At 31.0% G+C, this 18421-nt stretch overlaps 1 protein-coding gene across 1 annotated transcript; it reads left to right on the top strand.

Moving 5' to 3' along the window:
• The first annotated feature begins 10532 nt into the window (after positions 1-10532).
• Positions 10533-14774, top strand: LOC148277435 (uncharacterized protein CG1161). The gene is made up of 5 exons (XM_088232878.1): positions 10533-10745; positions 10938-11062; positions 11136-11250; positions 12207-12332; positions 13213-14774. The coding sequence occupies exons 1-5, from the start codon at positions 10683-10685 to the stop codon at positions 13363-13365; spliced, it is 582 nt and encodes a 193-aa protein (XP_088089004.1). The 5' UTR covers positions 10533-10682; the 3' UTR covers positions 13366-14774.
• The last annotated feature ends 3647 nt before the right edge of the window (positions 14775-18421 follow it).

Genomic DNA, 18421 nt, shown 5'->3' with positions numbered 1-18421 from the left:
CTACATAAATACAATTAATTTTTTAGAATATAAACACTTCAATGTGGAAAAGAAAAAAAATACACATATAAATGTATAAATATAATATAATATATAATGTTACATAAATACTATAACACGGCAGTTTCATATAAAGAACATGCTCAGATATAGATTATTAAAATTAAAATAAATAAAACAATGTGTAAATATAAAAATTTTAATTTGTTAAAGAAAATGATTTTTCTAAGGGGTACAAAATATAAATATATTAAATACAAAGAGCAATAAAATTATTTTATATCTCAATAAAAAAAGGCATAATTATAACAATTGAAATTATTAAGTTAAAGTCGGCCTCGTTGTGTAATGGTCAGCGCGTTTGCCTACCATGCGAGAATTCTCGGGTTCGATTCCCGGTATGGTTCATATGAAATAGTTATTTAAAGGGGTGTTTTCACTCCTGAATATCTCATAGTCTCTGAACAATTCCATGTAACAAAAATGATCAAGATACGCTGCGATTGATGTACCAATGCAGTGCCCTGTGCACCATTAGGATGATGAAATAATAAAAAAAATGAAGTATACAGATAATAACAATGGTACCAAAAGAGATGAAAACATGGTATTAGTATTTGAAAGAAAAGTATTAAGGAATATATTTGGTGCTGTCAACCAAAACGGAGTGTGGAAGAGAAGGTTTAATCGTGAATTAGAGGCACTGTATGGTGAACCCAACATTGCACAATTCATCAAAATAAGAAGATTACAATGGTTGGGCCATGTGCACAGAATGAATGATAACCGTACCACAAAAAGGTTCTTTATACCACTCCGGAAGGCAGACGGAGCAGAGGCAGACCAAAATTAAGATAGCTGGATGATAATGTGGAAAGTGACATTAGAGCGATGGTGAACTGGTGAAGAGCCGCAGGGTGCAGGGACGAATGGAGACAAATTCTGGAGGAGGCCAGGGCCCACAACGGGCTGTAGCGCTACTCGTACGGATGATGATGATGATGGTACACAATAAATAGTACCCACACAAAATTAAAAATACAGGACACTGTTTCTTTTTTAAAGGAATATCCCGCTAAGCCTTTATTTTTAGGCTTGTCCGCAGGTGGGACAGAGGGGATATGGAAGGAGGTAATGAAAAATACACCACAACACCCAGACCAATTGAGAATAAAACCTTTCTTGGATTTCGTCTTGAAACTGAAAAATATTAATTATAATTATGTATTATAATAATAAGAACCTTATTTATTTATCGTCAATTTATTTTATAAATATATGAATGGGCATGCGACAGTTAAAGCGTACATTTAATGTATTTTGACGTCTCTGCCTGCGGCGGGAATCGAACTCGCGACGCCAGTTTCACAGTTGGCCGTCTAACCAACTGCGCCACGGCGCTGTCTATGATTTAACAAATGTGAATTACCGTTCACCATTTTTTAAATTATTAAATAAAGTTGAATTTTATAAACTATACTTTATGTTTAAAAATATCAGCAACGTTGGAATAGTTATTGCCGAGTACACGGAGTCGATTCAGAATAGCATTATAGTACTTGACGAGTCCTTCGTCCTACCTTGAAGTTAATGAGTGCTAATATACATACATGTTCATGGAAAGAGAGAGAGAAGAGAGGAGAGTAGGGACGATACTATACTATGTCTTCTTCCCTTTGTATAATTTTTATTTCATTTTATAATATTTTTTATTGAGGTATTTAATTTGTTCTCCTCTCATTCTGTATTCATAATATGTAAATATGAATGTGAACTCTGTAATTGGTCTTAATCCATGAAATTTTTTTTTTACCTAGTATTTATTAAAAATACTATGATTCTATCGCAGATTTAGTTTTTCTACTGACATATCTTAGTGGAACTGCATTTTAATTATAATAATAAAAATACGTATACAGTTTTATTCCACTTTTATTTATTCAAACAAAACTTAAATTCATACAATGAGAAACTTCGGGAAATTAGATACAAAAAATGTTTTCTTGCGCGCGGTAAAAATCAGAGCATTCAATTGTACAGCAAAGTTTCTTGAAAATGTACGAAAAAAATAATAAAAATAATTTAATGAAAACGCACTAGTTTGATTGACGTCACTGGTTCATATAATTCAACCACCGAACAGGGGTTGATCAAATTTCGTATTCTAAATTTTGACTAATGTTTGACACAAGACCACACCCACTTCACAAATCTAGGTATTTAATATATCTGTGAAACCAACTAATGATGTGAGAGCTGCGAAGGATTTCCGGTTGGCTAGCCGTAAACAAACCGATGGCAAGAACTAACAGAGAACAACCTCTGACGTCACACGTGGAGTTGTTTCAGAAATACAAAACTTCAAAAAATTCATAACGCTGAAATACGATATGTAAAAAAAAATAAAAATTTTGACTTAGTTTTGTAGTCTTTTAACAAATAAAAAATAGAAAAAAGACACTGAACTTCCTCATTGTTATTACTTTATACTTAATTTAAACTCTTTCATTTCCATAATAACATAAAATTATGATTTACAACTCCTGCTTGCATTTAAATATAACATAGAAATTTGTTTGTTTTTTTTTCAAATTTTTACCAGTCTGACGATGTCAGTCACAACGAAACCCGGTCACTGGTAAAAAATATAAATAAAAGTGGGATAAAACCAAATACGTATTTTTATTATTACAATTTCCATAGTAAATAAATATTTTTGAGATTTTTATCTAATCGATTTCCTATTTGAGTTTTTTTTCTGAGGACACTCGTCAAGGATTCTTAGTTCTATATCACACAGAATTAACTGTATTCTTCATCCGCCCGGAGACTGACAAATATTGCTGTTAACGCCACTGAACTTGTCAGGAATGTAAAACGGAATCGTTGGCACCGTTGACTAACGTGCTAATCACTAACCCATGTGGCGGACTTATCTCCACTCGATTTCCTTTTCAGGATTTTTACCTTGGAGTATCGATCGAGTTGAAATCACACGGGTTGTATTTCCGGCAATGTCGACGCGAAATATTTAGTTTTCTTCACCGCAATAGTTCATGGTCCCTGGATGCCCGAAGCGTTTGACTGATCACCTTGCCTTCAAATTATGGCTGATACACTCAGTACCAATGTATTGCCCAATACACCCTTAATAATTCATCAATCAATTTATTTATTCATATTTTTTCTCTTATAAACTATATTAATACTAAAAATAATGTGACCTCACTGGGGTTACCCGTGCCGAGGACACTTAACAATATGCTTTTTTAATATTTTAACATTTGAGAATAAACAAAGAAGACTAACTTAATAAACAGAGATAGTTAACAAAATGTTTAAATAGTTTTAAACACTACATATTTATGTTTATAATTAATTGATGTACATCTATATTATTTATATTACAAAACACACAATGAAAGAACAAAAACCTAACATAGGGTGTATACACTTGTGGAGCAGTTGATTCAATATTGGTTTGGGCGAATGAGACAATACATTTTACTTCTACCCAGCTCCACTATCCATTTTTTATAGCCTTTTTGAACATTTTCTAATGGTGATGAAAGACTGAAAACAGTCATATTTCTTTGGTTTTACATTGTAAATATTATTTTTCATAGTATGTTAATTCTTTATTATACGAATCTGAAAACTGATCAACAAATTGATTAGAAACCACAATGAAATTCTTAGCAAGAAATCTTAATAATTCAGTCAGATGAATCTCATCTAAATCAATAATGGTTTTAGGTCTTTAATTTCATTAAAATTATCAGATGGAAGAATTGAAGCGACACAGATGTTCAAACATAGACGGAATGGTGAATGTTACACAATTAAAGTGACCAATAAAACCAGGGCCCCGATTACAAAGGCAAGTTAACATTTATCTTTAATTTTATCTACAAAGTTAAATTATGTTTTCTGCATGAAAAGCAGAATATGCACACATTTTCTTCTTCTAAACATGTTCAATTATAGGTCACCGACGAAGAAACTTTAAATGTTCATGCAAATAAACTCATTTTCATACACAAATATCCGTTTTTCATTATAGACATTCGAAAATAACTCTGTTAACTTCCCATTGTAATCGGGGCCCTGGTACAGGTTTGTTAGGAAGAGCTGGCGCAAACAATACATTTATCCATTGCGCTTGTGTAATATATGTAAATAAGCGCATGGTATGACATACGCGTTATGAAAATAATATCTATCTCTCTCGCGCTCGTGAGCGTGAAGAGACAATTATTGCTTTGTTTGTTGCTAATAATATGGTAATAAATATAGGTACACGGGATGCTCCTGCGGTCGTCTGAATTTTGCTGCGATTCTTAACCGTGAAAATATATTAATACATGTTCAATGTATGGGTGTCGTCCGAAATGGCGAGTCGTAGCGGCCTGAAATTTGGACACGTCATTTTAAATGCGATTAAAGGTTACCATTGCTATTTTCGAGTAAAATTTGAACTTCATATGTATGCTTAGTGCGGCCCTGACATTTTGCCCATAATCAACTGTCATTATCAACAGTAAACATACTTTAATTCACAAATGTATCTCCCAAATTGAGAAAAAATAGTATCTGAAGTAAATATGTTGATATAAGGAAAGTTTTTAAGCAACATAATACATGTGACGGGACAATAAATGCCAAAAATCAATGTAAATCATGGGAAAATTTTCAGAATCAATTACCTGTGAAAACTGAATCCTTTAACACCCTTGACGTTCCTACTGCTGCAACCAAACATACTGCAATTCACCATAGTCGATTTTTATTTATTATAACGTAAATATCCAAGTTCTTCACCATTCTTTAGATTTAAAATGCGTTTGTGTGAGGTTTGTGAATGCGCCAGCACTTGTAAATCGATATGTAACTGTTGTAACCAAACATAGACCTTGGAAAAACTTAGTAGGGTAGAAGAGCCTCAGAGTAATAATTCGCTAGAGAAGCCCTTTAGCTCTATCACGAACGCTCTGTAGCGAACAAAAGCGTTCCAAATTTTTGGTTTGGTTTTGGTTTAGTTTAACAACAAACGTGCAATGGACGATTTCGGTTGACACTTGGAATTCTTGACCTGAGTACCAACGGTTCGTTGTATTGCTGTTTATTGTAGCTAATCGTTATGGTTGGTAATCATAGAATGTTTGTTGTCCGTATGGGCGACTCTATTAGCCAATAGCATATTTTGACTCTAAGGATAGAGCCATGGATTATATCCGCATTTTCCCGTGTACAGAAATCGAAGAAATTTTTTCTGAACTTTCTCCGCCACATATATTTACATATTTTTTTTCTATTTAATATAATTTCTTTTTTGCATTTATAATTGGTTTACATTAGTTGAAAATACACAAAACAACTGTTACATTAACACAAAAAAACCCACAAAGGCGTGACCTGTGTGTGGGTATACATTTTATTTTTAATTGAAATAAAGGCTACTGGAAGAACACAATAGATATTAATAAGTTAAAAAATTAGTTCTGATATTAGAACACAATTTCTTGGCACTAAAAATGGAAAAATTATAGTAAAAGTATATTCTATTCATGAAAAAAGAAAGTATTTAAATCCGTTTTTTAAATCCATAATTTCAATACAATAAGAGTACAATATATTAATAAGAAACATTGTAGCTAATTTTACAAAAGGTTTACTTTTTTAAAGCCAATCAACAGGCTTAAGTAAGCCCCAATAGATTTGCATTAATGAGTAATACATAATCTAAACATTCTTAAAATCTACTCAAATTAACAAAGTATATTATTAACAAAAGGTATGTATATAGCATAATCTAGGCGGAAATTGCAAGTGTGACATCGCGAGTCAGGAGAGACAACACCGCTTGCTTCTTAAATGCCTGCTCTTGCTGTAGGATCACATCGACAGTACCTTATTTACTTGCTTAACGAGGTTTATTTTTTTATCTAAAATTAATCTTGGGACATGCTTAATAATCAACAAGCGTTATGTGCACATTACTGGGCAACACACGCGTAGATACTAAAAAAAAACATTAAAAAAGTAGTTGGTATTTGGCGCGGGCCTTTTAATTAATTAATTTATTTATTTAATAACCGCCTAGAGGGCTCTTACAGTACACAGTTAAAAGAACATAAAGTATTATGGAAAATAACAAAAATAAATTAATCGTAACCATTACACTAAACACGTAATTAATTTATTAAAAAAAGAAAAAGGAAATAAAGAAAAGATGAATATAAACACACTAAAAATGAGAGAATTGAGGTGATAGCCAATTGATGGATAGGATAGATAATTTGATAGCAGCAGGAGTGGTGTGGAGCAAGTCCAGCAGCTCAGCATAATTATTAGCTGTTCTGTGGATGCTCACTAGGGGAGGGGAGAATGGTGGGTGAAGTTTGTCCCATTGTACTCACACTGGAACATGTGTCGGAGTCTGGTGGTCCTTGTGGGTACACGAAAGTTTATCAGGGACAGTAGTTTTGGGCAATCTATTATGGTGCTTATCACTTTGTGCAGAGTGAGGTCAGCAATTGTCCTTCTGCGGGAGAGCAATGAGCCTATGAACAAGACTTCAATTAATTTGTATTTAGGTATGTCGCAGCCAAATAGTTAAATCAGCCACTCGATTGGACGGCTCGGCTGTTCATTAAATGCCGGCATTTAATTGAGTGATTCTCAGCCAAAATGTTGAAAGCAACATTTAACGAAAAGGCTAACGTCGGCGTCGCTTAGACTTCTTAATTTGAATACAAAAATAATAATAGTTTTATTTTAAAATTTATTTTGCTGTGTGAAGTTAGGTTAGATTAAGATAGGTTGGGTTCAATTTAGTTATAAAAACTGTTTTTTATTTATTAATCTAACTCCAAACTATCCTGAGCAAAGTAATATTTGCGTTTTTAAGTTTTACCCAAAATATTTTAATTTAGTGGCCATTTACATTTAGTAATGTTATAAAATGGGGAACAAGTTATGGTAGGACAGAATTTGAACCTCCCATCTGATTCGGAGTCCGAAACCACAGGATCATAACCTGTCTCCATAGAATTAAGAATAGTTCAGAATGAGCGTAGAATCATATTTGAATAAATCGGACTGTATCCAAAAAAAAACCCCTTTGCCCCACTTTCGCTGCGCGCATGCGTGAAGTCGCCGCGTAATGTTGCCAGATCGCGAAAAATTTCATTATAACAAAAAAAACGTAATATAATTGTATTATTTAAAAAAAATTCTCTTACTTTTTTTTACACGCGGAAACATTGATTGACGGAAAAAGTAGAAAGGTAAAGGGTCATTTAATAAAAGCTATTGAATAAATGAACTTTGAACTTAAAAAAAGAAACAAAATTTATTTTACATAAAGCGGATATTTACGATCATACGTGCAGTTTTCAGATAAATGTACATCTTTGGCACGAAAAGGTTTATACCTCATAAAATCTACAATTTATTAAGTACGAAAAAAGTTACGAGCGTAAATGTTTTTTTATTCATCACCAGGGTTGCATTCGGCGAGAATGCGTATACAAAAAAATGGATGGATGCATAGAATTAAGAATAGTCCAGAAACCGCATACGCACATCAAACAGAAGGCGACTAAACTACTCATAAATGAGTCGGTTTACGTTTTGACCCATTAGTTTCTTTGCTGTGTTGTGTCCTTTTAAAGTGTAGAAATACTGTTAGTAAAGAAACAGGATGGGATCACATTTCATGTGTAATTAGCAAATGAATGTGTAAGTAGCTAATGCATCACTTAAAATTTTTATTATTTTTCCATCTGTCAGATTGTTGAAGAAACAAAATGGAAATTTCGTAAGTGTTGCCAGTAAAATTGCAGACTATATCAAGAAATCGAAAATATAAAAATAAATTTTACATTAACTAGATTTAATATCTTGTATATATATATTTCTTCTGTAGGTGTGATGTCACCGTACTCCTCCTAAACGGCTTAACCGATTTACGTGCGGTTTTTAGAAAAATATAGATCTTTGCACTGTGCGTGTTCTTAGATATTAAAATCTTCAATCGAATATGTAAAAAATAAGTTAAGAGCATAAATGTTTTATTCGTCGATCTACCAGGGTTGCATTCGAGGAGAATTCATTTGTAAAGAAATTTAAAGATATTGTTTTTTTGTGTATAAAAAAATCTTGTTTTTGAATGTTTACAAACAGCATTTGTTTTTTGTGGATCTCAGTCAGATTATTTCCTTAAATTCCTTATAATGTCTACCCATTTAAATATTTTTATTGGATTTTTAATGACACTAAAATAATATTAAATTCAATACATTTTTAAAAATCGTATTCCTGCATAAGTACACCCCTTTGTTGGTGAGACGACCGGAGTTTGACGTTTGCAAAAAGAATGCCATATTTGAAAAAATATTTATTTTATGTTTTGGAATTAAACCGTAAACAAGTACCTACTTAAATTAAATATTATTTTAATATTGACAATTTTTAGTTTTGGAATTTCATCACAAACAAATATCTAGGTACCCACTTATCAATGAAAAGTATTTTGTCAACGTTTGGGCAGGACAACGTCTTTCGGGTCCGCTAGTGTAATATAAATTGGCGATTTAAAATTTTGGATGTCCTAAAATAATTTGAATCCAATTATGTTTTTATAACGTGGAAAAGGAAAGAAAACAATATTTCAGTTTATGCGCGCTGCGCACAGTTTTGAAGGATCTCCAAATTTGAAATTTCGGAATGCTCCTGAAATGTCATAGACGAGAAAGTCATCAGTATCTTTCTTATTTAGGGTAAAGCGAGCAAAGAGTACGCACTATCAAAGAGTACGCATCGCAATTTATTTGGTGGTTTCAAATTACAAAACTACGATTTTCATAGGTGGTCCAAACTGTCAATCGGTATGCCGTTCAAATTGTATTTCTTATAAAAAACCGTTTTATGTTTTTTTTTGCGGTTTTTATATTAAAATCGAAAAGAAAAAATTATCTGTTACAAGACTAGGACTATTATGGCAAGTGTATTATTTTGTTTTTTAAAATGATAATTTAACTATTTTCAAGTGTATTTGTTTTTGTCACGAATATGTCGTCAAATTGGTGCCTAAGCAAAGAGTACATATGCGTATGCTCTTTGCTTGTATGAAAAAAATAAGCGTATTGTTACTGAATTACTTACCGGGGGATTCTTTGCTTCTTGTAGGGTACATAAACTCTGAATTATTCTTATAATGATTTTAACATTTTATCAAAATGCTCTACGCTACTAAAGAAACACATGCTTTATTAATTTTACACAATCTCTCGTTACATTTAATCTTAGTCGTTATTGAAATGGCTCGAGAATTTGGAGTAGTTCTCTTGAGCTTAGCACCATACACTACTCATAAACTGCAGAGTGTTGATTCAGGCTTTTTTGGGTCCTTAAAAAAACTTATGCTTTAGCTTGTGATAGCTGGCAAGTCACTTACTCTGGCTTTGCTATCAAACAAGTCAATGTGGCACAAATATTTGGATCTACTTACTATAAGGTGGTGTTTATAGAAAAGGCTATGAAAGCTTTTGAAAGTTGGGGAAATTGACTTTACAATGACAACGTTTTTTAGCGGTATTAATTTCGCTCCGCCGGAAGTAATGCATTTGCCAGTACCATCAACTCTATGGCCATCGACTAATATGACTAATAATAACAATCAAGAAACAGATGTTGTTCCTATTATGGCACCACTATGTTTAGCTGGTTTAGCCTATTTGCTACCATCTGAAATTAAACTTACTACCAAAATATTGAATGCAAAGAAAACAAAATACAGAAATGTTCTGAAGTACTAACGAGTTGTTTTCCTCACAAAAAACAATTAGAAAATAAAAAAGAAAAAAAAAATATCAATAAGGTGGAAAAGGAATGGCAAAAAATTACTGGCAAAATAAAAAAAAGCAGGCAATAAACCAAAAACTGACGATAGACCAAAGAATTCAGATGATCAAACTAGCCAACAAGTATTCCGTTACCCTTATTGCAAAGAGGTATACGTTGAACCACTGGAAGTGGATTGGATACAATGTTTGAGGTGTGAAACGTGGTTGCACGATGAGTGCAGTAACTACATTGGTTTTGGAGCATTAAATTCAAATTAATTTGTAAAAGACAAATTAACAAGTGTCCTCGGAACGGGTAACCCCAGTGAGGTCACATTATTTTTATTATGGTTGTGCGTACTCTTTTCTAGTATACTAGGTAAGAGTACGCAGAAAAATGAAATTATGTTTCATTGCTTATTTTTTTATACTTTTTATAGTTCACTTACCAAAAACATTTTATTTCGTTTCCAAAAATGTAGTATTTTCATAAGGTTGTGATTTTTTGTCTGTTTTTTCATTATGAAAATTATTGAATTGAAAATAAAATGTTTGTTCCGTGCGCACTCTTTGCTTGATTTACCCTATGTCAAATGTTTTGGTCTTGGTTTGCGCGTTATGGTCATCGTTCCTCTTTGCTTTTGCTGTCACCACAGACTAAAGATATCTCATTATTTAGTCTGTGGTCACTACTGTCATTTGTCTTGTCATTGATCGTCGTCATTTTTCAGGCAGTCATTTTGTTACGGTTATATTGATAAGATAATCAAATTATTTGTAAAGTTAGTATTTAATAAATGTAAACCTTTTTTCAAATTGGTGATTGCATTTATAATGATGAGTAATAAACTTGTACTTATCCTCTCAGTGACGGTATTTCTTGCGTCGCAGATTGGAGTAAGCCAACTTTCATTTTATTTTTTTGTTATTGTAATAATTTCGTGTATAAGTATGAACTACCAATTACTGTTTTATGTTTGTTTTTCAAACATTACTCTTAAACTGTCGACAAATGAATGGCCTTTTTATATTCAGGTTGTTGTTTCGATTATAAGTCTTTCAATATGTTTTCGTTTTTCTTGTTTTCAGGCCCAGTCATACGAAGACAAACGTTGTAAATGTGTTTGTCCAAGTCCTTCAGCTGTGATAAATAGTACTCAAAGTTCTCATTCCGGACGCAAGCTTTACATAGCCAACGTCCCACCAAATAAATGGTAAATATTTAAAACTTCAGATGACTTTTTAGTTTTTTCTAGACTCGCTCGGACTAAAGTTTTTTTTTTTCAGCAATTGTGATGGTGTTATATTGCCAAGTGTCGGTGATGAGATCAAAGGAAGAGAACAAGAGTTTTGTCCCCGATGTGAATGCATTTATGAAAACCGCAACACTACTATTATAAAGGTTTGTGTATTACTTTTACTGACAGATAAATTATATAAATTACGGTCCATAGAGATGTACGTCCTTTACATGGAAATATTGCTAAATCATTACTAGTTCAGCGCACGATACTGCAACATTGTGAATTGTTACTCCAACCACACAAGTTTTAAAAATACAACCACAGTATTATCGCAATATGAACTCTAGAATTGATGACAATTGTTGTATAGTGGCCAAACATTTAATTGAAATACATAATGCAAATTCATTTTTTAATATTTATTTTTACCTGAGGCTGTAAACCTAAATAATCAATGTGTAGGATTAGTTTGTTGAAGTTGGTGGAGCTTCAACCCTGGTTAGAGATTGACAGAAGACACGAGGTTGCTGTTTAATGCGTATTTATTACATGGCAAATAAGATACAGCACTTGGTTGTGTAGCGTGAGCGTAGCGGCGATGATGGGTTGAGGAGAATGCACTTGAACTACATGCTGGAACTGAGTGACTGTGTTGAGCTGAGTCTTTGGACTGGCTGAACCGACTGATGCTGAACTGAACTGCCGCGCGTTACCACGCCCTGTGGTCTGTTTATAGGCCTTGTTCCTTTGTTGTTCATATCTCCATGGTAGGGACGATGTTAATGCACTGCAGAACGTTGATCTCGTGTTTTGCAGAATATCAATAGAATTAAAAGAATTCAATAGAAAATGCTGACTTGCTTCTTGGAGTCATAACTATATTTCAGATGAAATTATTTAGCATGTGTGGGTGTTTCATCGATCATGGACTATGAACCCCACAAATGTACGAACAATAAAGACATATCTAAAATGTTTGTTAAATTTTAATAGCTTTTCCCAGTTCACAATATCGTTTTCATAAATTTATCTTCTCTTGATGTTGACCAAATTAATGCTCCTATTTCTTGTATTTTTTATTCCTTTAATAAAATTCATATTTTTGTATCTACAGGTCGTGGTTATCATCGTCATCTGGAGCATTATGCTTCTCGTAGTGTACATGGGATTCTTGATTTGCCTGGATCCACTATTAAACAAGAGAGCCAAATCATCGTATCAAGAACATACTAATGAAGAAGTAAGAATGCATTTACTTTCACCGAACTGAGTGTTCAATTATAGTTTATTAATTTAATGTCATAAAAATATTCAGAGGTCGGAATTTTTTTCCTACAGAGCATTATTTATAATCACCAATGTTTATAAAAAAGTAAGTTAATTTTATTTTGTAAGGGCAAGAATTCTTTACGTTGTAACTACAGTAAAAACCATGTTATTTATTACAAAATGCAAACTTGTCATATTTTTTCTTATCACATTGGATGACAAGGAAAATATGATCTGCTCTGCCTATAAATATTTTTTAAAAGGTTGAAATTTAAGTCAGTACCGTTGATTTATAATCGAGTGCTGTTTATGGAGTTTAGAAAAAATTTACATTTAGTTTATTATGAGAAGAAAAGAGTTTTGAACAAAGTCAGTAAACAATACTAATAGCAGAGTAAAATAATTACTATGTATCACAGCTTTATATTTAAGATGGCTGACATCAAATTTATTTGCTCATGGTTTAAAAAAGTGAACACATAAGAAACAAAATTAAACTATAAATATCATTTACATACTGTGAACACTAAATTTATTTAATCATTACCTGGATACATAAACAACTCTGCTAATCAGAATTAGCTTTGAGCAAAATTATTGATAGTAAAAACATGTGTTGTTTAAAAATACAAATTTCTAATGTCCTGCCAATGCCGACCTCTGTTCTATGTACTAGAAATCACATATCATTTATATTGATTTGTATTAGTTTAAGAATTTATCAAATTATTGTTAACTTTTAAGTCTGTGATAGCAAAAATGTGCCTTATATAAGATGTAAAATGTGATATATTTTTTGAATAAACGATTTTAAATATTTGGTGAAGGTGTAAAACCATTTCATTTTTAAGGAGGATGGCTCCGTTAGTCCTGGTGGATCTGCTCACCCCATGGGTACTAGAGGAAATGTCCTCAATCGCGTCGGTCATCAACAAGATAAATGGAAACGGCAAGTTCGAGAACAACGTCGCAACATCTATGACCGACATACCATGCTCAATTAAACACCAACTTATGCAGGAATTAAATCTTGAACAATGTATGTTTAATTAAATGCAATAAATTGAAATTATTTTATATATTAAAATTTAGGCGAGGCCAGCCTATAATTTGTTTTTCACCAAATAGCGATCATTTCTTTGCTGTTGAATTAAGTTTTAAGACTATTGACTTTGAATTGTGCGATACCCAATGTGAATTATGTAAAAGCAAAACCCCGAGTCCATCTGCGGTAATGATTTTTTATTTGTGTTTCTATGATAGCACCCACAAAATTCAATATTATTTTCTGTCAGTTTAAATATATTAGAATTGTTTCTTCTAAATTCAATTAATGTTTAAGAGGTACAACAAAAATGTTTATCGAGTCTAAATTTCAATTTATTTCATGACCTTTTTGCTTTTATTTTATACAAATTATTTTCCTGGAAAATAATTTGTGAAAAAACTCCTCGATTTAATCTACATATTTGATATAATGTGTTATTAATTTTGTTTATTTAGATTTTTGGCAAAAATTGGCTTTAAAATCCTATTACGTTCTTCTCGCCCAGAAAACGTTTTTATGAGATGGCATTTTTTTTATACAGGAAATTCTGTTATCATTAGCGTGCACTTAAATTTCATATTAAACATAAAATTATTTAAAAAAAATAACCTAACACATTTATCAAAAATGTAAGCTAGATTTTCATCAAACGGAGTTTACCAGTAAAAATTGACTAATTGAATCTGCATTCAGTTCAAACAATTCATAATAATGAATTATAATCTTAGAAAAACTTACTATGATTACTCGGCGTTAAATTTTTACATTCTTTCAATATTTTTGTAATTGGTATTGGTGAGAGAAGTAATCCTCCAAAGTTTTCTTTTATTTATTTCTATAAGTTAGTTTACGTTAGGTGCTAGATAAAAAAATATTTTTACTAAATATAAATATATATGCATGGTAAATTACTAAAGTAAACAAGAGACTTCTGAAATTGTTTCATATTCTTTTCATTTGTAATAATGTTAGGCATCTCATCATACATTTTTATAAAAAAATTGTGATAATTTAGTGAAAATTCAACAAATCAGTCAAAATATGCATAATATTTTTTATTTCTTATGTAAAGTTATGTTATTTTTCAATTGATACACTAAACTTTAAATAACATTGCAAATTACGAGTACAATATTTTCTTAATGGGTTATATCCCTGCATAATCAGTTATATGTATATATACAAGAACATAATCTGTTAATTAAAAAAATATTTATCTTTGTGTATTATTAAATTGTATTTACATAGTACCTTTTAATTAAAAAGTTTTATTTACCTGTCCCATTGCTGGCTTTAAAATGGTTCACTTATTAGTGTCGTAAAAACTTATTTAATAAAAGGCAAGTTGCGAGAATGCATCACAAAGAATGTGTTTTTACTGTTTTTGATCCTTCATAAATCAAAATTATATTTTGTAAGTACCATTCCCTTTCTCACTTTATCATAGTACGATTTTTCTAAGAATGGTTCCCTGGCATTTAAGTGACCGTGATGTATATTATTGATCAAATTCCAATTCAGAGTAAATCGATTTGATTCCTGTAAAATTATAATGCTCTCAGTATTGATGTAGACATTTCTGACTGCTCATTGAATTTTTATAGAAAATTACTTCATGCAGCTAATTATTTAGGATAGTTGCTGAATGCATAGTCATGGTTTACGATCAAGGAGCATGGAAAAAATGTGATAGTGTGTTGTGACACTGTCAGGTTGAGTTTAGATAAAAATTAGCTGGTCAATATTCACAAATATATTATATTCTAACATTCAAAATGGCCATTCTTAAAAAAGTTGTACTGTTATAACCAAAATGGTGGAAGATAATGCATAATAGTGATTCGAAAATTACGTACTAATTTATTTGATTTATTATGGTTCACAAACAATACGTACGAAATTGGTACAATAATCACAATTTGTTATGTTTAGATATTGTTCATCAATTATATGTGAACGAAACATGCGCAAATAAGTCAAAAAAAGGTTATACACAAATATATATTTTTTATTATGAAATGATTTATTTAGTATATTTGTTTTTTAGTTATTGTATTGCGAACACTTGGTGTTGTATGCGAAACATGTTGCGAATCATTCTCATAAAAATTGTACCTGCACAATATGATGAGAAATTACTTCTGTATTTACAGTAGGCCCTCGACTTTCGCATATAATTGGTTCCTGAAAATGTGTGCTACGTTGAATGTTCCAAAGTCATTAAAAATGGAAAAAAAGCATCAAAAATTGTATTTTCAAATGTTTTTTAAAATTTTTATTTATGTTAATGAGTCATGTTTAAGCGCTTTCAGGTGGTACCTTTATCAATTTGTCAAGAATTAGTTAAGGCTGTAGTCTGGTAAAACGAACGCAAAATTAGGAAATCATACGATTTTGCCATTTTAAAACGAATGTTTGTCAAAAATCGCGCAATAAAAAAAATTAAAAATTATGTATGAGATAAAAACAATACTTTTTATAGGTATTTCTATCAAAAAATGTACTTCAAAGTTTCATATAACTAAAATATAATTACTTTTAGACCGGCAGATTACGCCATTTCAAATTTAGACTAAGCTTATTAATCTGGGATCTCAATAAAGACTAAGTATTGAACTGATTTTTCTTTAAATGATTTAAAGATAATAAATTTAAAAAGGAGATGGCCGCGGCAGAATTTTATTTTTTTGTTTTTGAAAAGAAATATAAGCATTTTAAAGCACATAAATTTTTGTAAAATTTTCCTTTATTTCTACGTAAATTATGCAATCAGTAATACCATAAAAAATTTAAAAATATTGAAATAGTTTAGTTAAATCCTTTTTTTATAGAACTGTATTTTTTTTAAATTTATTTTTTTATTTATATATAATTACTTTCAGACCGGCAGATTACGCAATTTCAAAATTTAGACTAAGCTTATTAATCTGGGATCTCAATAAAGACTAAGTATTGAACTTAAATTTTTAATAATGATTTGAAGATAATAAATTTAAAAAGGAGATGGCCGCGGCAGAATCTTATTTTTTTGTTTTTGAAAAGAAATATAAGCATTTTAAATCACATAAATTTTTCCTTTATTTCTACGTAAAATTATGCAATCAGTAACACCATAAAAAATTTTAAAATATTGAAATAGTTTAGTTAAAACCTTTTTTTATAGAACTGTATTTTTTTATTTTTTTTCAATACGATAATTCTAGTTGTAATATTCAATTTTAAACAATGTCTTATTTGGGTTTTTATTACATTCAGATCGGCCCTCAGACAGAGATAATGTAGAACTATTACTAGTTCAGATCTGCCACTTAGTACTACGGCGCCGTAACAACTAATTGACGTTTAGGTATAATAACACATTCCTATTGGTCAAATTTTGTATTTGCGCTATTTCACGTTGGCGCTTATATCCATCGAAAAAAAAATCCGCGGGAAATTCAAAACTTTCCCTAAAAGTTTTTACAGCTCATAGCTTGATCATGAGTAATAGTTAAAAATCAGAAGTATTCACTTTTTTTCCAAATTGTTACTTTTACCACGGATTTTTAATTATTACTACTGATCAAACTACAAGTTTATATTATGAAGGAATTAAAGCTTCTCTATCATTAATGATTCTGCATTTCGAAAATAATGAGTTTTGGGAATTGATTGCCAACCCATAAAATTTAATAAAAAATCTTACTTTCCTTTTTTGTGATTTAAAAGTGAATTCACCACATTTAACAACAAACTTTTATAAAGCAAACTTGCCCTAACACTGATCATTAATGGTAAAGAGGCTTTGAAGACAGAGGAGATGAAAAAAAAGACACTTTATATGGAACATGATTTTTTTAATAATTTAGTTTACGTTGTTAACTTTGATTCAGTGTTAAGTTGGATAAAAAAACGCCAACATGGAACACATACTTAAACATGACAATTTTTATTTTAAGTTCTGGAAAGAAAAACATGCTAATTGAACGCTTCAATACATATATGGATATATTTAAGTTGATATAATACAGATTTATGCAACAAAAAAAGATAACATTGGAATACAATACTTTCTGAAGAGCTAAACTTATTTGAATTCTATATATATATACTTATATAACATGTTTATAGTTTTAATGTATATATTTTAGTCTTTATTCAGAATAAAACATTACATTTAAATTAAATTTGATACAACTTTAAAACGCATAAAAGAAAAATAATGTGTCGTGGTTCAGATTAGGGCTTCCAACCCTGCAGCTGATTTTCAATCTAGGTTTTTGCAGAATGAAAAAAATTCAATCCAGTGAAATCCTCGTATTAGCGGGATCCTGCATGTTTTAATGCATAGCTTAAAGTTCCATTTACAGGAGTACAATATAAAAGATATGAAAATATTGTCTAATAAACAGCATCAACCACATAAGACAATATTCTGGGACAATACAATAATTCCACTTGGATCCTGGGAAAGAACAGTGTTGTATTGTTCACTTGTAAACGGTTGTTATATTTTGTATTTAGTGTATTGTATTATCGAGACATAATCGCAAAAATATTGTAACCAACAAAAACAATATTTTTAAGGAGAACACTAGACTTATTCCTATCAATGAACAAGGAATACACTTTGAGAATCAATCTCTGGACTATTTATTTTATTGATACCATAATAATATCTTGTTAAAAGATATATGACTGTTGACAGATGTGGATAAAAATCTATATCAACCAATACCGTGGGATCTTGCTACAAGTGGGATCAGAAAATCAATAGGGATCCTAGTATAACGGAATGTGCACATACTCCCAGTTCAGAATACATCAACTTTATATAATACAAAAAATTTCAAAATAATTAGCCCCTTTTCACATCAAAATTTCTTTCTGGAAGTTATGATTACAGAAAAATTTAAAAATGATAGAATAGCTCTTATCTCAGAATATAATTGCAACAGCTTAATGCTACTTATTAAAATAATATCTACTTATTGCACATTAAAAGCAAAAATGTCATATTTTGTGTACTGAAC

The sequence above is a fragment of the Micrasema longulum genome, unplaced genomic scaffold (assembly GCF_059751315.1).
Source record: "Micrasema longulum isolate JH-2025_06_02 unplaced genomic scaffold, ASM5975131v1 h1tg001033l, whole genome shotgun sequence".
In the NCBI taxonomy this organism is placed as follows: domain Eukaryota; kingdom Metazoa; phylum Arthropoda; class Insecta; order Trichoptera; family Brachycentridae; genus Micrasema; species Micrasema longulum.
The sequence above is the reverse complement of the archived record's forward strand: the minus strand, read 5'-3'. Positions and strand labels throughout refer to the sequence as shown.